The sequence below is a fragment of the Lipophrys pholis genome (assembly GCF_963383615.2).
Source record: "Lipophrys pholis genome assembly, chromosome: 4".
NCBI lineage: Eukaryota > Metazoa > Chordata > Actinopteri > Blenniiformes > Blenniidae > Lipophrys > Lipophrys pholis.
In genome coordinates this window covers 33,179,564-33,197,860 of record NC_137637.1, presented here as the reverse complement: position 1 = coordinate 33,197,860, position 18,297 = coordinate 33,179,564, and the positions used below count along the sequence as shown (strand labels likewise).

General features: G+C 39.4%; 1 protein-coding gene across 2 annotated transcripts in view; it reads right to left on the bottom strand.

Annotated features, from left to right (window-relative positions):
• iars1 (isoleucyl-tRNA synthetase 1) overlaps nucleotides 1-18,297 on the bottom strand; it is a 63,239-nt gene that overhangs the window by 7,165 nt on the left and 37,777 nt on the right. For both annotated transcript variants that reach the window (XM_080461578.1, XM_080461577.1), the window contains exons 19-27: nucleotides 17,347-17,491; nucleotides 15,974-16,094; nucleotides 14,691-14,782; nucleotides 13,779-13,856; nucleotides 13,151-13,272; nucleotides 9,251-9,353; nucleotides 8,647-8,730; nucleotides 4,806-4,980; nucleotides 2,810-2,922 (exon numbers count right to left, since the gene is read on the bottom strand). In XM_080461578.1, the coding sequence (XP_080317704.1) occupies nucleotides 2,810-2,922; nucleotides 4,806-4,980; nucleotides 8,647-8,730; nucleotides 9,251-9,353; nucleotides 13,151-13,272; nucleotides 13,779-13,856; nucleotides 14,691-14,782; nucleotides 15,974-16,094; nucleotides 17,347-17,491 (1,033 nt within the window). The remainder of the gene's footprint in view (nucleotides 1-2,809; nucleotides 2,923-4,805; nucleotides 4,981-8,646; nucleotides 8,731-9,250; nucleotides 9,354-13,150; nucleotides 13,273-13,778; nucleotides 13,857-14,690; nucleotides 14,783-15,973; nucleotides 16,095-17,346; nucleotides 17,492-18,297) is intronic.

Here is an 18,297-nt window from a genome sequence, read left to right as displayed (position 1 = left end):
ATTGACTTAATTAAGCTTTTTATGAGCTCATATTATAAATGGAAAAGCCTTCATGTTCCAAAAAGGCTGGCAGTTTGTGAAATGTACATAAAAACGGGATGCAAATCGCATGAATAAATGTATCGAGTAAAAAAAACTAAATTCAGTCTGACTTTTTGAAAATCTTTAAAATTTTATTGAAGATATTAGATTTTTAAAATGTGTCTTAAACCAGGGGAGTTAAACATAAGGCCCATGGGCCAAAACCGGGCAGCAATCGGGTCCAATTCATTTGTGATTTTTATCTGTGAAGAGCATATAAACAATCTGTGAATATAAAATGTACATATGTCCCAATCGCAAGACAGTATTTCAGGTGAAAACGCATAATTTTTGCATTTAGATTCATGTTTGTTTACACCAAAATGGAAGAAATGCTTGTGGCAATGCAGTAACATGCATGGTCACAAGTTGGCGCTGTTGTTTGTAACGAAACCACACACACATGCAGGAGAGAACAATACGATATAAACATAAAAAAATGGAAGTACACGGAACTTTACGCTTACTGTGAAAATGTATTTGACTTTTAAAGCCTGTTGACTTTTCAGATGGAGTGGAGAGTTGATTAAATGATCTGCAACTTTAACAAGAACATTTTGATATGGACGTCGACCTTCACAGTCTAATCGCGTACAGCATGTAATTACCATCAGAATCACTATGCAGAATGGTGGCAGACAGAGACAGAATTTCACACGACGTGAACAACGTTACATGTCATTCATCGACTGATATCACAAGTTTACTTTAGTATCCGAGCCGAACTCTGATAGTTCACTCATAAAAACTGCTCATCAGAACATCTCACTATGACGTTTATGTGATAAATATCTAACAACTGACTCGGCATCGAGGTACACGAGACGGAGTTTTAAATTTATAGTCAAGAAGCAGCCAAATAAGACACTAATCAAGGATTAATACGCAAACACAAAAAAAAAAAACCTTTAGTAATGTCGATGCTCTTGTCTGTTTCCATCATTAAAAGTGAAATGAGAGCCATATTGTGTCGTGCTGAGCAGCTGCCAGCCCCGAACACTCTACCACGGGAAGAAGGAGGGAACGAGATGACAGGGTGACAGAGAAAGTACACAAAAGCAACAGAGAAGCCGAATATGAGAGAGAGCGAGAGAACAGAGAGACAGACAGATGGGAGCTGGAGAGTCGGTGCGAGCGAGAATTAAAAAGCCAGCTCAGTAAACTGGTATTAAGGTGCAGCCGTGTGGTGTGTGCACGGTTGGAGAGGCACTGATTAGAGAGGGCCTGTGGGAAACGCATACATGCTGGTTTCCACTTAGCCGTGAAATGATTTCATACATCACGCTCACAGTAAAGACACATAAATGTATTTACAGTGTGCAGCAGCTCGGTGCAGCAGCAGAACCGCATTCATATTCTCTTGATCCAGTTAGATTACACTTTGCAGCTCAATCTACCCGACAACAGCAGGTAATAAAGCAATGAAAAGATGAAGGGAGGCGAAGAGGAGGAGTGTTTGTGCCTCTGTGAATTTCCTCTTGTATTAACAAGGGAATGATAATCTAGTGAGAAGGAATTAAACAGATGTTTTTATTTATGATCAATCAAGACTCTAAAAAAAGAAAAGTTCCACTTTGTTTTCCTAAACATCTTATAACTATCTTGATGAAAATATTTCAGAAATTACTGATTTATTCAAATTATGAGGGGACTTAACAATGTTTTAGTCCAGGGGGGTCAAACATGAGGCCCGTGAGCCTAAACTGGCCTGCAAGAGGCTCCAATCTGGTCAAACCACCGAGCAAATTGTAAGAATCTCAAAGAAAACATTGTTTTCATTGTTTTATTTTTTTAAACGAGCCTTAAGCTCAAAGCCATGTTTGCCAGGGTGTTTGTTAAAGCTTTCATAATGTAACAACCATTGGAGAGGCATTTATTTATTTATTTTTTAAACAATTCACTTTATTTTTGCACCAGAAGATTGAATTAAAATCGGCTTTTTGACGAGACTATAGTCATTTTTCATTGTAACTGTTTAGACACCATCATCACATATGCGCTGCGCCGTAACAAGCAAAAACTTTAAAAGTTTGAATTTAAAGATTATTATGGCACTATTTTACTGGTCCGGCCCACTCGAGAAGAAATTGGGACGAATGTGGCCTCTGAACTAAAATGTGTTTGACACCAGGGGGCTTATAAAAACCAATAATGTTATAACTGCTAACAATGTAATAACATGCCAACAGAGTGGTAAGATATTTGAGCCACTTCAGCCAACAATCTAATAAGTTATTACATTAAGGAGTGGCATTAGAAATACAAGCAGATTTTGTGCAGTTTCAGCATCAAAAGCAGTGACAGTCGTCATATTCACTCAGTTATGATACATACTGTGCAGCACCATCTCTCAGTTATGGCTGTAAAACTATATAGTGTTATTTAAATACAGTATTGGGAGCTACAGTGGCTTGCACTCTCGTGTCACGTCAAAAATACCCCCAGTTCGAGTCTGGGCTTGGGGGCAATCCTATGGGGAGTTGCTCTCCCTGGTGTCTATGTGCCAAGTTTTCCTTCCATGGACCAAAAAGTGACGCCTCTCTGAATGTGAAGACTAAAGGATAAGAGGTGAGAGATGAAAATGTTGCACTAATACGAAGAATTCACTGATTAAAGAAATGATTCAACAGGGAAGCAAAACTATCTTACAAGTTGAATATTTCCCCGCAGGGTGCAATTTTGGCATGCAAGAGTATCAAATATTGTCGGGTTGGAGTTTCCAGCGTACCTGTGAATCGGAGTGTGCTTCGTACTGAGCAGCTGAGCCAGAATTCTGATCGAAGGCGTAGATAAGCCTCAGATCCTCTTCGTGAAGCTCATGGCCGTCCACAACGATCGATCCTTCAAATCAAAGCAAACAAAAATGAACGATAAGTTAAAAATCTAATTCAAATTAAAAATACAAACGTACATATTTTACAAACAGTTTCCTCACTTGTTATAGTTGTAATTCAGAGTCTATGAGATTTATTCTTTATGATAATATGGCTTATTCTCATATAACAACTTTACACCAGCCATGAGTGGACAGGGTTTGTTTTCTTTTCTCATTAAATGTCAGAAGCATTTCTGAAGAGGAGCAAACAGTTTGTTGACTTTTGTTCTTTTTGGTCATTTTAAAGAACTTCAGCTCTGCGGCCACGAGGATTGATTCAGGATTTTTCCATTTAATCCAACATATTTTGCGAAATTAATCACAATACATGACATCTTTTCAGTCTTATTTAAATGAACAGTGGACATGCTGGTAAATATGCAATATACTATTCGTTTCTCGGCATTTGTCCACAAATGCTTGCGTTCCTAAGAAAAACCTCAGAACACGGAGGAAAAGGAAAGTGGATCCTTTAAAAGCAGATTAAAAGGCGTACATCATCCTTACTGAGGCCGGTTAGGATCAGATCAATGCCGGCTGCAGAGCTTGGTGAAAATGTGACGATAAAACTGTTCAGTTCTCCATCATCCTACTAATTACGTTTGAATGAAGTGCCAATTGATTGTTTGGAATTAGTCATTATACGGCAGGGTTTATCTCCTGAGAAAACTTCTAGAAAAGGGTTCAATTACGAGCAGAGAGAATGAAGTGCTCTCCATGCAATTACAACTTGCATGCAAGCTGAGGTTTGGAGAAAAAACTCGGGTCTGGATTAGTATTTGCTCATACTTTAGGATTCCTTCAGCGGAAGCGTTTCTGGCTGCGGCTAAGATCTAAAAACAATAGAGCAAACTCAATCTATTCAAGTTCATATCCCCATTTCGCCCATGGCAGCAATTACCCACGTCTGTGTTCTGCCTAAAAACCATGACCATGTTCTCCTGTCCTCCTTCAGTTCTGCACACCCAGAGGCTGGGTGAAACAGTCGCTCAGTTTCACTCTAATCAGAGATTTCCACACTTTTGATTTCCAGTGTCCCTCCCTGCGTCTCGGCACTTCCCCGCATCCTTTCTCATCATCCTCATCAAAATAATGGGATCAGAGGTACAGGTGAGGAAACCGGATCTAAACTGGAACAAGGTTCTTTGAGTCTGCGGTGAGAAACTGCTTAAAAGGACAACAGTGAATTCAGACTGTTAACACAATCTTCATTTTCAAGACTGCAGTTTTCCACTAATTGATCATCATCATACTCTCACAATTTATTTTTTTTTTTACTAAAATCTTAAAAACAAAACTAAGTGTTGCATTACTCAGTTTTCCTCCATAAAAATGGGTCAAATACAGTCAAACGTCACATATTCCTTCTGATTTTAATACTGTGAATTGTAAATGTGTGGTACAGTACACATTCCTGTCCTCTCTACTGCATCAATCTTTTTCTCTCCATCGTTCATCCTCCATTTTTCCCCCCCCTCCAATTGGCTGGACTTCAAACATCCAAATTATTGGAAACTTTGAGTTCCCACAGCCAAGCTGACCTGGGCTGCTTCCCTCCCCAGAGACTCTCCTCGTCTCTCTATAATTGGAGAGACAAGATACCTTGCACAGCTTTGATCCCTACCCCCGCCTCCAATTATAGTTTCACAATGGGTTTTGCATTCTCAGAATAAACTGAATGCCTGTGCAGCAGTTTACATGTTTACACTCACCGACATGGAGAAACAACTTAAGGCCAAAAGCATAAATGGGAAATGAGTCTGCGAATGTGTATTTACAGAGCTGACATTTGTGTGATTTTAAGATTTGCACTGAGAAGTTGGTAAGCTTTTGGACACACAGTAATTACCTGTCTTCTGGAAGGCCTCTAGCTGTTCGCTGCTCAGCTCCTTGATAGAGGCGGTGACGGCCTTGAAGGCCCCCTTTAGTCTCTTGCCCAGCACCATGTGGTCCGGTTCGGCTCTCAGGCGGATGCCATACTTGTCCTTGTCCGTTGAAAGTGTCAACTGTCGCACATTAAGCTCCTGGGGGATGAGAAATAGTCGCACACTACGCCTTAGGAAAAGTACAGCCACTGTCTTGTAGCATCGTTAATATTCGGAGACTCCGTCATCCATCTTTGTCTGAGCTCGACCTGTGCGTGCAGGTTCGGTACAGAGTTTGAAACACTGCAAGTCAAATTTAGATTTAAAGTAGTTACTGTACGAAAAAAAACCCACATGATGCAAAACATCTAATAATCACTTGTTTTACCACCGTCTCTATTGCAGAGGTGGTCAAACGTATGACGCGTGGGCCAGAAATGGCCCGCCAGAGGCCAACCCGGCCCACAAGATGACATTATCCACCAGTTTGTATTATGTGATGAATGACTTCAGGCAATCAGGATTACTACACTGATGTAGTAGTTTGGGTCGATTCTGTTGACATTATGATTCATAAAGTGAAAACACGGTTGTCTGATAATAAATGGCTTTACCCAAACACTAATCAAGTTTTGTGTTTTCATTCATATTCTCTAAAACATAGCCAAGAAATCATAAATTCTACCAGTGTATGTAAACTTATGAGTACAAGAGTATGTACTCCCGTGACAGTCAAACCAGCTGAATAACAAAATAATATCTGAGTCATAAAAGACAAATAACAGGTATTACTTTAAAAAAAAAAAAAAAAACTACTCCTAAAATAAATGAAGAAAAAATATGACGGTAAAATAACGTTCTATTAATTGTACATAAATCAATAACGACTAACTTAAAAATCCTCAGGGGAGAAGTCTATGAGTTGAACGTGTTTGAATTGAAAATTTACAGCTTGTGTTCGGAAAAGCAAATACGTGTTTCAGTTTGACTTTTTATTAGTGTTCAGCTAAATTTGCTTAAAATGGAAAAATTCCTGCGGATATTCGGTGTTTGTTTTACCATGAGGTGTGGCTTAGTAGTCTGGGAGTTCAAACACTGGCTTCAGGCAAAACAAAAAAAAATAAGCAACTGTGTGGCTAAATAACTATCATAAGATATTATAAGAGTGATGTTCTCTTCTGCCCATTTTCATTCAAAATGTGTTGAATTGGAAGTTTTGTTGCTAAGACTGTTTCATTCAAAAGTAAAAAATGAAATAAACAAAGAATTACAATCAATCAAAAATTATTAAACTCAAGTTTTAAGTTCATCACTTTTTAGGCTGCAGAGCAGTTTGAGCTCACTATATCAACAGCAAAATTACACTCAACTAACCACGCACTCTGGGTCTTTAGAAAACATGAATGCCACACAAACATGCCATTTCTAAACATATACATGCCTACATTATTTAATTCTAATTAAAGAAAAATTTTAAATGACAAAAGTCTACAATCTCGCAAAAAAAGTTCAAAACTTCTCATCTCTGCCAGAAAGTATTTGAAAGACTGAAATCAGCATGTCATCCACACTTTATTCAGTCAAGCATGAAGTAAATATGAGAAATAAACTTAAAGACAGCACAGGTAGATTGAGCATGGTTTTTTTAATGTCTTATTTTGAATTAAATTACTGAACTGATTTCACGAAAAAAAAATTATACTGTTGTCTTTGTCTGTAATGTCTAAAAGTGGATAAGCATTCCATAAACAGAGATGTAGTGGTTTTGTCCAGATTGTAACAACAACCATGTTGTTTATCTGGTCACGCGTCATATATTTCAAAAAGTATAGATACATACCCCCAGGATCCATAAAATCCACTGATAATTAAATGCTAGTACAATATTTACTAAATAAAATACAGTACTTTCTAATTATGAGCCTACTGAGTTTGAATTTAAAAAGTCAGGATGATTTAAAAACACAACGTCCAGATTTATTTAGACGACATGGGCGATTACCCGTTATCCATGAGAACTTTAACTTTTGATATTAGTCAGCTGTTGAATGTTACTGTGAGTTTTGTTTTTTTCTGAGAAGCTCATGTTACAAAACGTTTGAGATGCTGGTGGAATTAGTCTGTTATTGAACGGTCGTGTTGCAGAAGCCCTGGGAACCAAAGCACTGACACTGGTATATGGGGACAAAGACGTTGAATTATTTAGATATCACAAACAATGTAGACGGTGATGATAAGTATATATGTAAAATATCGTGAGCCAAGGGTGTGAAAGATAACGCCAGCTTGAGGCTGTAATAAGGTCTGCTAAACAACCAAGCAAACTGTAAGAGTTTCAATAAAACATAGATTTTTTTTTTTTTTTAGCAGATTTCCAAAGCAAAGCGAAGCAGACAACACAATACCGAGACCTGAGCTTAGATATCGACATAAAGCTCCTTACCTGATTGCTATCAAACGAGAGTCAAAGCCGTGCTGGCAGGGTGAATTTGTAAAAACATGTATAAAGCAACAAGTATAGGTGAAGGTTTTGTTTTTTTGTTAATTTCACTGTATTTTGGACCAGAACGTTTCATTAAAATTGGCTTGTTGCTGAAATTGTAGTCATTTTCCAGAGTAACAGTTTGGTTTTGGAAAAATATAGACGTCTTCATCACGTATACGCTGCACCACAACAAAGAAAATCTTTAAACGGCTTCTAGAACAATACTGCACATGCCCACTCGTCAGTAGCTTTACGGTACAAGTTGATTGACAGAAACAATAGCAGATCCTGCTTGTGTTGGTCACCCTTTTTGATTTACCAGCAATTGTCCAACATAAAGTACATCAACTGCAGGGAAAAATTGTGTGCAGACCTGATGTAGCTAAAGTGAAACGACTTCACATATAGAGATGGGAGATTCCTCCTTTACCCTGCTGGACCTGCAAAGACTTAACTGCTCTCAATTCTGATCAAATAAAGCTTGTTTACTGCAGGGAGGCTGGAGGCTGGCAAGGTTAAATGTTCCCTTCACCAGAAATGAAACTGTGATAGATAAGAAGTGGCTTTAACTAAGATAAAGCTTGAAGGATCCAGTGGAAGGGGGCAACAGAAGTGCTTCCACTATGTTAACTTTAAAGTTATGTCAGGGCTTTTCAACACGATTGTTTGGGAGCTGCACCAGTGATTTATTTCATTTCAGTGAGGTACATAATAGAATTTTGGAGAGAAAAAAAAAGCTAATTCAATCTGATAAAAGGGATTCTGTCTTCCATTACATGAAAATTCATCATACAGGGAACCCACAACATGTGCAGGCAGAAAATGAAGACACTAATATCACAACCTGCACGGAGGATATTTACTGAAAGACGACGCGAGCTGCTGTCACTCCAGTGGAAAAAAACATGAACCGTGCTCCTATCAGCACTGGATCTGATGAGTGCTGCAAATGGGTAAGATGTTACGTGAAATCATCTTTTTTCCCGAAGCATAAGAGACGAGGCGAGAGAAGAAATTGCAATTACAACTCCTGATGCCAGCCGAGCGTCCCATAAAGTCAGGGTACAGGCGTAGCTTTGTGCATATTCTATGGGACGCCCTTTTGTGAGTCTCCAGTCCAATGGTGCTGATGAACGCACAGAAAATCCCCAATACAGATTTCAGCAAAAAGACTAATATAAATGAGAAGAAATAATGTACTTTTTCAAGTACGTCCAATTAATCACCTCAACGAGACGACTTCAAGCCCGCACAAGGTGCACAAGCAGAAATCCCATTTTCTGCTTTGTCTCATGAGTATGACAGGAGCTCAGAGATAACCCGGGAGTCATTTGACTTACTTCCAGGATGTATTTCTGCAGCGACTGGATGTCTTTTAAGGCTTCTGGGTCCTGATGAATCACAACGACTTCCTTCAGGGGGTACTGAAACGTAAACCAAACAAACAGTGCACCACATGAAACAAAATCCCCAAAACATTCCGGGCAAAGATAACGCTTAGATTTTTTATTAGATTTTGCATTTTAGATGTCGAGTTAAGAACAGGGGTGTCAAATGTATATGCAGGATAAGACGCTCTTCCACGCAAGCTAAATATAAAAGTTCATTCTGAGTTTAAGAGTTAAGGCTAATTGAAATTCAATTCATCATCTGATTTGTCTACTTTTCTAGTCTCTAAATAACAGTCATTTAGTTTTATTTTGAAAAAGAGTGAATATCGGTCACGTTTTAGAAAATCAAGAAATTTAGCAGACACTAAATTAGTAAAGAAATAAATAAATACAAAACCAAACTTGCAGAGAGGCTCTCTCAAACACGGAATAACATGATGATGACTGAATAAATCACAAATAAGGACCATTTGTTTACTTTTCTATTGCGCTTTTTTTCTCCTTGTGATGACTGTGGTGTGTGTGAAACGATGGTGTAAAGTTGGTGAAATACCTTGACAGGCAGCGTCTTCCTGTCTCGGATCACTCTGCCCAGCTCGATCACCGACTGCATCTGTGTGACGGCGCTCTCAATACGCTTGTCAATCAAGTGCTCCCTGGAAGACAGAAGCACGGGGAAAGAAATTAAGACCATCACTGTGTTATTAGGAGGGAATAACTCGTCCACTTTTAACACCCCAACTGTAGCTTGCAAGGTTTTGGTTGGAGCTATATTACTACTTTAGTCCCTTTCTAGACCAAAAAAACAAAAACATTTTTGAGATAATTATCCTCTAAAATTCAACACAATTTCGCAGTGAGGTGGATACTTCTCAGTAGGCAATGAAATCAAAACAAACTGATGAAGTGAATAATAAGAGTGCGCCATATATATATGTAAATAAACACAGAGTTCAGAAGCAACAGTTGAACTTATTTTAGTGAGGGAACATCCACCAAAAAGCTGCACTCAGACTTCAACCTCTGAATTCAAAATAAAGCTGCGCAGCCACTGATAATCAGGCAAAATAGCAGTGATATCCGTCCCCGACTGTCTGCAGGCACACACACACTGTATGTGTTCATTTTCGCTCATGCCGCAGACACACAACACTGGAGTGAACTGAGACAAGAGCATCAGAGGGGACAGCCAATCATTTAATGAGGTGATTGAGGAGCAGCTGTGCCCAGGGCCTGATTGGTGGCTGACCTTTGGGAGGAGGGTGAAGTCGTCCCATTTGGCAGCAGGAAGGACACGCAGCTAATAAAGCAGCAGCACTGAGGGCCGCATAAGCAACAGGGGAGATTACACAAGACTCCTGATGCCAAATTGAATGGATATTTAATCATGTCTCAACTTTCTGTGGAGTCGAGGATGATGCAATTAAGTTGTGGGTAATTTGAAATTTTTTTCAGGGATTATGAAAATGATCAGCCACCAAACAAGACAGTGCACAAAGGACAAAAGCATGAAAGTGAATAGCTCATATTTTGAGTAAAATATTAAGTCTGTAGCGGCGAAATGCTTGGATTATTCCTCAGAGGGTGACAAAAATGAACCTACTCATATCACTCTATACAAAGTTTCAAGTGTAAATACCATATTTTGGTATTTTTGTTTCAGAAAAGTTTGGCATTTACACAGCAACATTTTTAAAACAATGTCTGTTACAACAAAAACAGCAAAAATGCAGTCAAAAACATTTTTGAGTAAATACAGAGATATGAGAATAAATACTGTAAGAACTGGCCAGAAGAGAGTATCAATTCATTCATTTGTTAATCAAAAGGCCTAAGTGAGATATTTAGAAATGAGGAAAACGACTGTTTGCAGTTTTGTATTATGGAAATGATACAACACATTTTGAGCAATAAATGTGCAATATTTGTGCTCTTCAATCACTGAAGTGGTTCTCCAATGAGACGACAGTACCAGCTTGAGATTGAGAGAAATTTATGAACTGAAAATACAAAGTTGAGCTGCTTGAAACTAAAAAGACACTGTATAGAAACATGTCCCTTTGATTGACTTTAAGCTCGTGGAGAAAAAAAAGTGGACCAGCTGAGACTTACTTTTCTATCAGAAACAAAGAGCCACAGATTACATTTGACAACCAGAGCAGACAATTTATCAGCATCTACAGCAATGTGACACTTATAACAATGATTAACATGGAAATGAAGATGACTTCCTGAATTACAATAAAAGAGGTGGCTGATCGAGTAAGAACAATGCGGGGGGAGAAAAATAGAGCAGACAGCAGAGAGGAAGATAAAGGCAAAGAACAGCAGGGATTAAGAGACAGAGTGGTTAAGGCGAAAAATAACAAAAGCAGTTGTGAAGTCTGACAACGATCCCGAAGCCACTGAGAACTGTCGAGCTTCAAAAGCTTCTATTCGGAGGAGTTGAGAGTGTGTTACGATTGGGGTAAGGTAAGGGCACACACTCTGGCTGAACCTGATCGGGCTCCAGATAGGAGGTGGAGATCCTGGGAGAACAGAAGCCAGCACAAGCCGGGGTTGCTGTGTTTTCTGCAGGGTGCAATGTGGCAAGAAGGGACATTTAAAGAGGACATCTGAACTGACTTGGTTGAAAACCAACTTTATAGAAAGACATTTAAATAGATCCAGGCTGATTTTGACTATTATCTGACCATGAGAAGTCGGAAGAACACACTCACATTTCTACCCAATATTCAGATGTATTTGTGCAGGTATACCTGTTTTTCTGGTATTTTTTCTTTTAAATCTGCATAACTAAATTAAAGAAAAATGAAAAAAAAAAAAAAAAAGGTTGTGATTTAGGTCCTATTTACAAATGGACGCATCATTACTGCATTTTCATTTTAGAAATGTTTCGCAGCAACAGCAGTTTACATAGCAATGCTTTGAAAACGACGTACGTTTTGCGTGGAAACGGCAGGAATGCTGAGGTTGCCACTAGCGGGTGCTGTTGTTTTGTTACTGTAATCAAACCACACACGTTCTCAAGAGAACAATACGCAATGAACATTAATAATGGGAGTACAGGGACATTCGTTTGGACAAATGATGAAGTTGCATTGTTGCATTACTCCCCTGTGGAAATGGAGATGGCTTCAGAGTGTTTTCCAAAAGTGGCGTTTTCAATTACTCTGAGTACCGTTGTGGTGTAAACAGACCCCCAACAAAATGCCACTAAAGTCTAGTGTTTCCACTTTCGACCTGAGTCACAATGTGAGACAAAAGACAAAAGACAGCAGCAAAAAGCCGACTAAGAGTCAATTGGAGAGAGAAGTGACAGAGTTCATGTGAAATGAAATGAAAACCATCCGCACTCCCGACACCATGTTCAACAAAACAAGACCAAAAGCTTTGAAACCCCCAGTCGTTTGAGCATTAGGTTTGTGTGCAAAAGCAATCCAATAATGGACTGAAACATAAAAAGCAGGGTTATTTATTCATTCCCCTTCCAAAGTGCTTGTAAACCTGTCAGATCTAACTATTGAAATTTTGTGATTGCTGTTATCAGATTTTCAAGATCCTGTAAACGGGCTTGTAACAACCAATAACTGACAATAATGTAATAAAACCGTAAACGATTTTGTACAACCACCAGACGGTGTTGCTGTATTTCCTCAATGAATGACTATAATGACTATCCCGTCTACTAGACCTATTTTTAGAAGCAAACTGCACCAAACTTGCATAAATGGGTTTTATTCATTTTTATTGAAAGGATTTATTAATGCTACTTTAATCATGTTATAACGTCACATAATTGGAAATGATTACATTATTGGTTGTTACCAGCCTCATTTTGTAGTAATGTGAGAATTAATGATGATAATGATTATTATTCAGTTTGCACTATAACTTAATGTTTGGCCACATGGGAACCTTATAAAAAAAAAAAGAAGCTGGAAACGACACCAAAACCAATATTACCATTATTAGGTAATTTCACAGCAAATAGTTGCTTTATTAACTCTTAAACTGAAGTCATTAACAGACATGGGACAATTTTACCACAGACTTGCCGTCATTTTCTGGCAACATGAAGGAATAAATCCAACAATCAATGTTCATTTAGCTCTTTTTGGGTCTCCACCTTCATGCAATCGCTTTTTTAGGAAACGTAACAGCGAAGTAATCCATTTTGCTCTTCAGCTATGTGCAAATTCTTTGCTGCTCGTGTTGCTACGGTATTAAGCGGTTTCATTGGAGCTCTGCTTGCTAAAAATAGCTGCAGATGACGCCGATGAGATGCACCGAGAGTGAACTCAGACAGTAAAGTTGTGAGCAGAACACGCGTGCTACAAATCTCCACAAGGCTGTGCAGAGCCGAGAGGAACTGCAGAGCCGGGCGAGAGCTGCCCGTTTCTATCGGTAGTGGTGACAAACACAGCAGGTTTACTGAATGGACTCTTCCAACCTGACTTGGGGCAGCATGAGGTAGTGGATGCTGCTGGTGTCCTTCTCTTCCAGGGAGACGGGGTCAATTAGGTGACGCAGATTTTGGTACATCATCTCCGTAATGAAGGGCGTGAAGGGAGCCTGAGGGGAAAGAGTGACAAAAGGAAACAAACATGAGAGGAAATAAAAAGGGAAGACAATTATTAAATGCTCTGCTCTGCACTTAATTTACATTTATTTGATTTAAAAGTCTTTAAGTCAGAAGTGGGGTTTTTTCGCCCCTCGCAAATGAGAAAAGTTCAAGCAGAATTATGCCATTGTGGGGTTTTACTTCTAATGTGATTCTCTTCCATTTATTACAACTGCAACCAATGAATTTGAATATCTCACATCTGATCTGTATTGATCTGGGGCAGGCTAACTGGCTTCAAGCGTGCCTCACGCGCCACAAGCAAACGTATCCACCGTGTTATAAATAAGAACGCCTACTGCTGATGCATTATTCATTGTCATGCAGGCACACGAACAAACCGCTTCCAAATCAGTGTTCCATCTTTGTTTATTATGTACACTAAAGTTAAAAATTTCAACAAGAATTTCTCCCAGCAACCTCTTTCTCTCACACACACAGAAACTAAGTGACTCACCATCAGCCTGCACATGGAGAACAGAACACTGAAGAGGGTTTCCAGCGCCCACAGGCAGTCCTCAGTGCCACTCTCACCCTGCAGAGTTCACACACACTTCTCATTACTTTACCCATAGAACAGCAAAAACAGAAAAGTGTGCATAGAAATGTCCAAAAACGGTGGGGTCATAAACAGATGAAAGACGAAAAAAAAGAGAGAAAAAGAAAACAACTTTGGGATTCCTGACAATCACTGACTTCAATGACTAAGGCCTCGTTCACACAGCACGGAAATGGGACCCAATTCTGATTTTTCACTCACAAGTGCCTCATATCCAAACCATTTTATGGCCGTGTAAAAGCGCCCATTGCAATTTTTTTTTCACACCAGACCCAGGCCTCGATCGTATGTGGTACCGGTTCTGCTATTTTTCTACATGCAACGGCTTCGTCATCGAAGTGTGACTGACGTCACGGATCAGCGCCGGAGGAAGCGGCTCTGCCAAAACGTTAAAAGCTGAGCTTTCTTTTTTCCTCATTCTCCTTCTTTCCCTCGTCACGTTGTCTAGATTTTCTCGGCTCATATTTAAGAACCACTTAAAAATGGATCTACACGCTGACCAACGTTACCAGATATGGCGGTATCCCCCATTTGGGGAGAGTCAAACTCACTTACCTTTTAACTTTGTTTATTTCATGCATTTGTGTGTATATGGCATGTTCATTATTACACATGTAATGGTTTTATCATGATTTCTACACAGGCTGAGAATTGGGCTGGTTTTACGTTGTTTGGGCTCTGAGCACCGTTGTCGTGTGAACGGACATCCAAAAAGCTGTGAAAGTTTTCAGTTTTCACAATGTTGTGTGAACGAGGCCTCAATCTGCTACTTCGTTTGATGCCTTCAAATCAAAAGAGCGGCAATCTCACCTTTAGGCGTCTTCGGTTGGTCCTGACATACCAGTTGGTGAGCATGTCGACAAACTTGACCAGGCGAGGTACGACGGTGTACAGTCTGTACGCTGTATCCGCAAAATACACAGAATACTGTCAGTATTTACAGTAGATGAAAAATGTCACAGATGAGTCGCATGTTAGAATATATTTTGAGACACAAAGTGTTCTTTGTTATTGCCAATATCGACTGCTGCCGTGGAAATATCCCAGAGTGGTCCGAACATGAGAGACGTGTGAATTTGTTTTTTATGCTCGGCTTACAGTTTTGTGTATAAGAGCAGCACAGAACCTCAGTAACGAGAGGAACATGCTGGATGTGAGCCACAGACACTGGACTGAGCTGGTCACATGTCAAGAGATTTAGTAAACATACCGGGGGAATAACAGGGGCTGGACGTGGTTCCTAACAAGCTGTTCAACGCTGCATTCCAAACGCTTTAGCTGGCAGCGAGGAACCGAAGCGTGACGAGGAAGACGCGGTCTGTGCCAATATTAGGCTAAAAATATGAACCTGTATTTTTTTCTGTGTATACATTATATTCATACGCAGTGGTGTAGTGCTCCATGGAGAAGTGAGTATGTGCTCCATTTTTTACTTTTTTTCTTTTAAAGGAGCCCAGAAATGCCATTGCTTTAGAAACGGTGACATGTAAGACGTCTGTTTAGTCGATCCACAGTAATAGCCCATTGTCGCAAAATGTCTGTGTAATTTAATGGTTGGCGATATATGCCTCGTCATGACATGCTCTGCCTCTGATTGGCTCCTCAGCCTTCATGCTGACGGACATTAACCAATCATATAAGTGAATGCAGCGAGTACCAGCCAATCAAAGCAGGTGTGTCTGTGCCTGCATGTGTTAGTTTGTGCAAGTGTCTCATAAAGGTATTTCAAAAATGTTACAAACAAAAGATATTGAATTCAACATATTGTCACTTTCTTTATATTAGTAACAGAATAAAGCCTAATATCATAAAACTGATCATGGTTGTGTATTTGGATCAAGATTTTGAATCAAACTTTGAGAAATTGGCTTTTTTGCGAGATGTAAATCAATTCATCAAACCTCTCGATCCATTGTCTTTACTCACTTAGTCTATACAGATTTAAAGTCAAAAGAGTGAAGTCACAAAAAAGAAATGCTTAAGGCCTGGTTTAGGGTTTGGTTTGTCTTCCTCAGTTAACAAGAGATGGAGTAAGTTTCGGAGCGGTGAGCGAGTGATGGAAAGTGATGGAAAGAAACGAGTTTCTGACTCACCCTCCATCTCAGACTTGAAGAACTGGATGAGAGACTGTGTGAAGGACTGAATCCACTTGTCCATGATGTTGTCACTCTGCTTCGCTGTGCTTTCATCGTACAAGAATTGAATGTCCTCCTCCTAAGACGTATATACAAAACAATCACACACACATAAAATGTTCTTTGAAAGGAGGCATTGTTTGCAAAGTGAACATCTTACATTGTAGTTACTATAAAATGCTGAAACCAGGTGAACCAGAAGCATTCATATCAATATAATCAAAATTCAAATTTATGAATTTCACAGTATTATTGCATTTCTTTAAGTTTTTTATGAGGTGACCTAAAGACTTCTCATAATCGAGTGAAGAATTTCATACCATATGTGGAGAATAGACCTGAAATTGGTTTATCGAGGCATTTCTAGAGCTGCACAATATATTTGAACTGTTATTGCATGTCTTTAATAAGTGATTTTATAAAAAATAAACATATATAAAAGTGCCTCTGGTTCTCGTTAGTTGTGGGCGGCCTGACCAAGTCTCCAGTTCAAGCTTCAATGACTTGCTGACCCAAACCATAAAGGACCCACTATTTTGCATTTCTGCAGGCACACCATGAATTTTACTTGCTACTTTGTTTGACTGGCGCTCTTTCTGTTGAGACGGCTCGATACTTCAAACTTTACACCATTGGAGCTTTGGATATGAGGCTCTCGACAGACACATTAGCGTCACAACTGGTAATCTCAATGAGCCAACTCGTAATAGGAATAATGAATGGAAATACACACGCATTCACATTCTTCATTGTCAATTTTCTGGAAATGGAGTAACATTTGGATATAAACTTGGCTGCTGACAGCCCTACATCTGCAGGTCCAAACCACCGCTATTACTCTTGCACAGGTTGGCAGGTGTAAGACTGAGAACAAACAATAACTCAAGAGCCGCCCTTTGAGGTGAATCTGCAGCTCGCTATGGCGACATTCTCATTTATTGTTTTAGATTAACTCGTGCAGGCGGCAGCAGCCGACGAAAAAGCTGCTCGGTGAGGTTGTGTCATAGCCTGCGACTCAATATCATTTATCCAAATGTTTAAAGCACATACAAATAAAAGGCAATCCAATCATCAAATGTGCAGGATCACAGTTTGCAGTGCTGTATGTTAACTAGTAATACGTTTACGATAGTGGAGAATCTGCATCCTTTATATCTATTCAATGAACAACTCCTCTTGTGCCCGTGATAAGCGCACGTTGGTAAGGGAATAACATTAGTAGAAATTGTTAATGATAATGACATTGTGTTATGGGTACTTATAGTAATATGAGGAGGAAGCCTTCATCGGTTGTATAAATGACTTTCATCTTGTGTTCCTGGGAAATGTACCTTCTGTAACCTCTGCACGTTCTGCACCAGGAAGCGATAGGCGTTGTACCATGGCAAGAAGACGTCCTTCAACACGTCTCGCACGCCTTCCTCCTTGAAACGCAGGTTCTCTGCTCTCACGACAGGAGAGTTGATGAGGTACAGCCTATAGACACGTAGAGAGGAGATAATGATAACCAACGGTTGATAACATAAAGCCGAGATGGACGACTTCCATCATGGAGCTGGCCACAAATGAGTGTGGCTCAGCATTTCTAATACAAGAATAATAGATTATTGATTAGCTATTGACTTATCATAAAGGACTGTATACTTATGGAATGAACATGCATTTTCACAAAAGCAAATAATTACATTCTCAACATAGACAATTTTACTGATACCTTCTGGTGCAAAATACAGTGAAATGTCCAAAAAGCTTCTCCTATGGTTGTTTGATTCTGCATGTTTTTACAAACAGCATGACTTTGAGGCCAATTAAAGGGCAGCATCACCGATAGCTCAGCTCAAGTCTCAGTGTTGTGTTGTGTCCATTACTCTTAAGGAATTATTTTTTAAACTGTTTTCTTTGAATTTCTTATCATTTGCCATGTGGTTTGGTGGATCAGATTGGAGCGTCTTGCTGGTTGGTTTTCGACCATGGGCCTTATATTTGACGCCCCTGAATTAGAGACTTGACCCTTTTTGTGTGACGTTTGCATGTTCCCTCTGTACATAAGTTGTCGTCAGTTTTCTTGCCCAATCTAAAGATGTGCTTAGAGGTTAACTGGTTAGAGGTTAAAGGTTAACTGGTGAATAAACTGCCTGATGCGAGATTGTATGCGAGTTATTTTGTGTCTGATTTCACTTTGTGTTGATTTGGAGATATACTATTGTTGGCTAGTCAGCTATCACATGACTAAAGGACAACAACACTCTGGATGTCACTTACTTCACTTTGTATTAGTTATT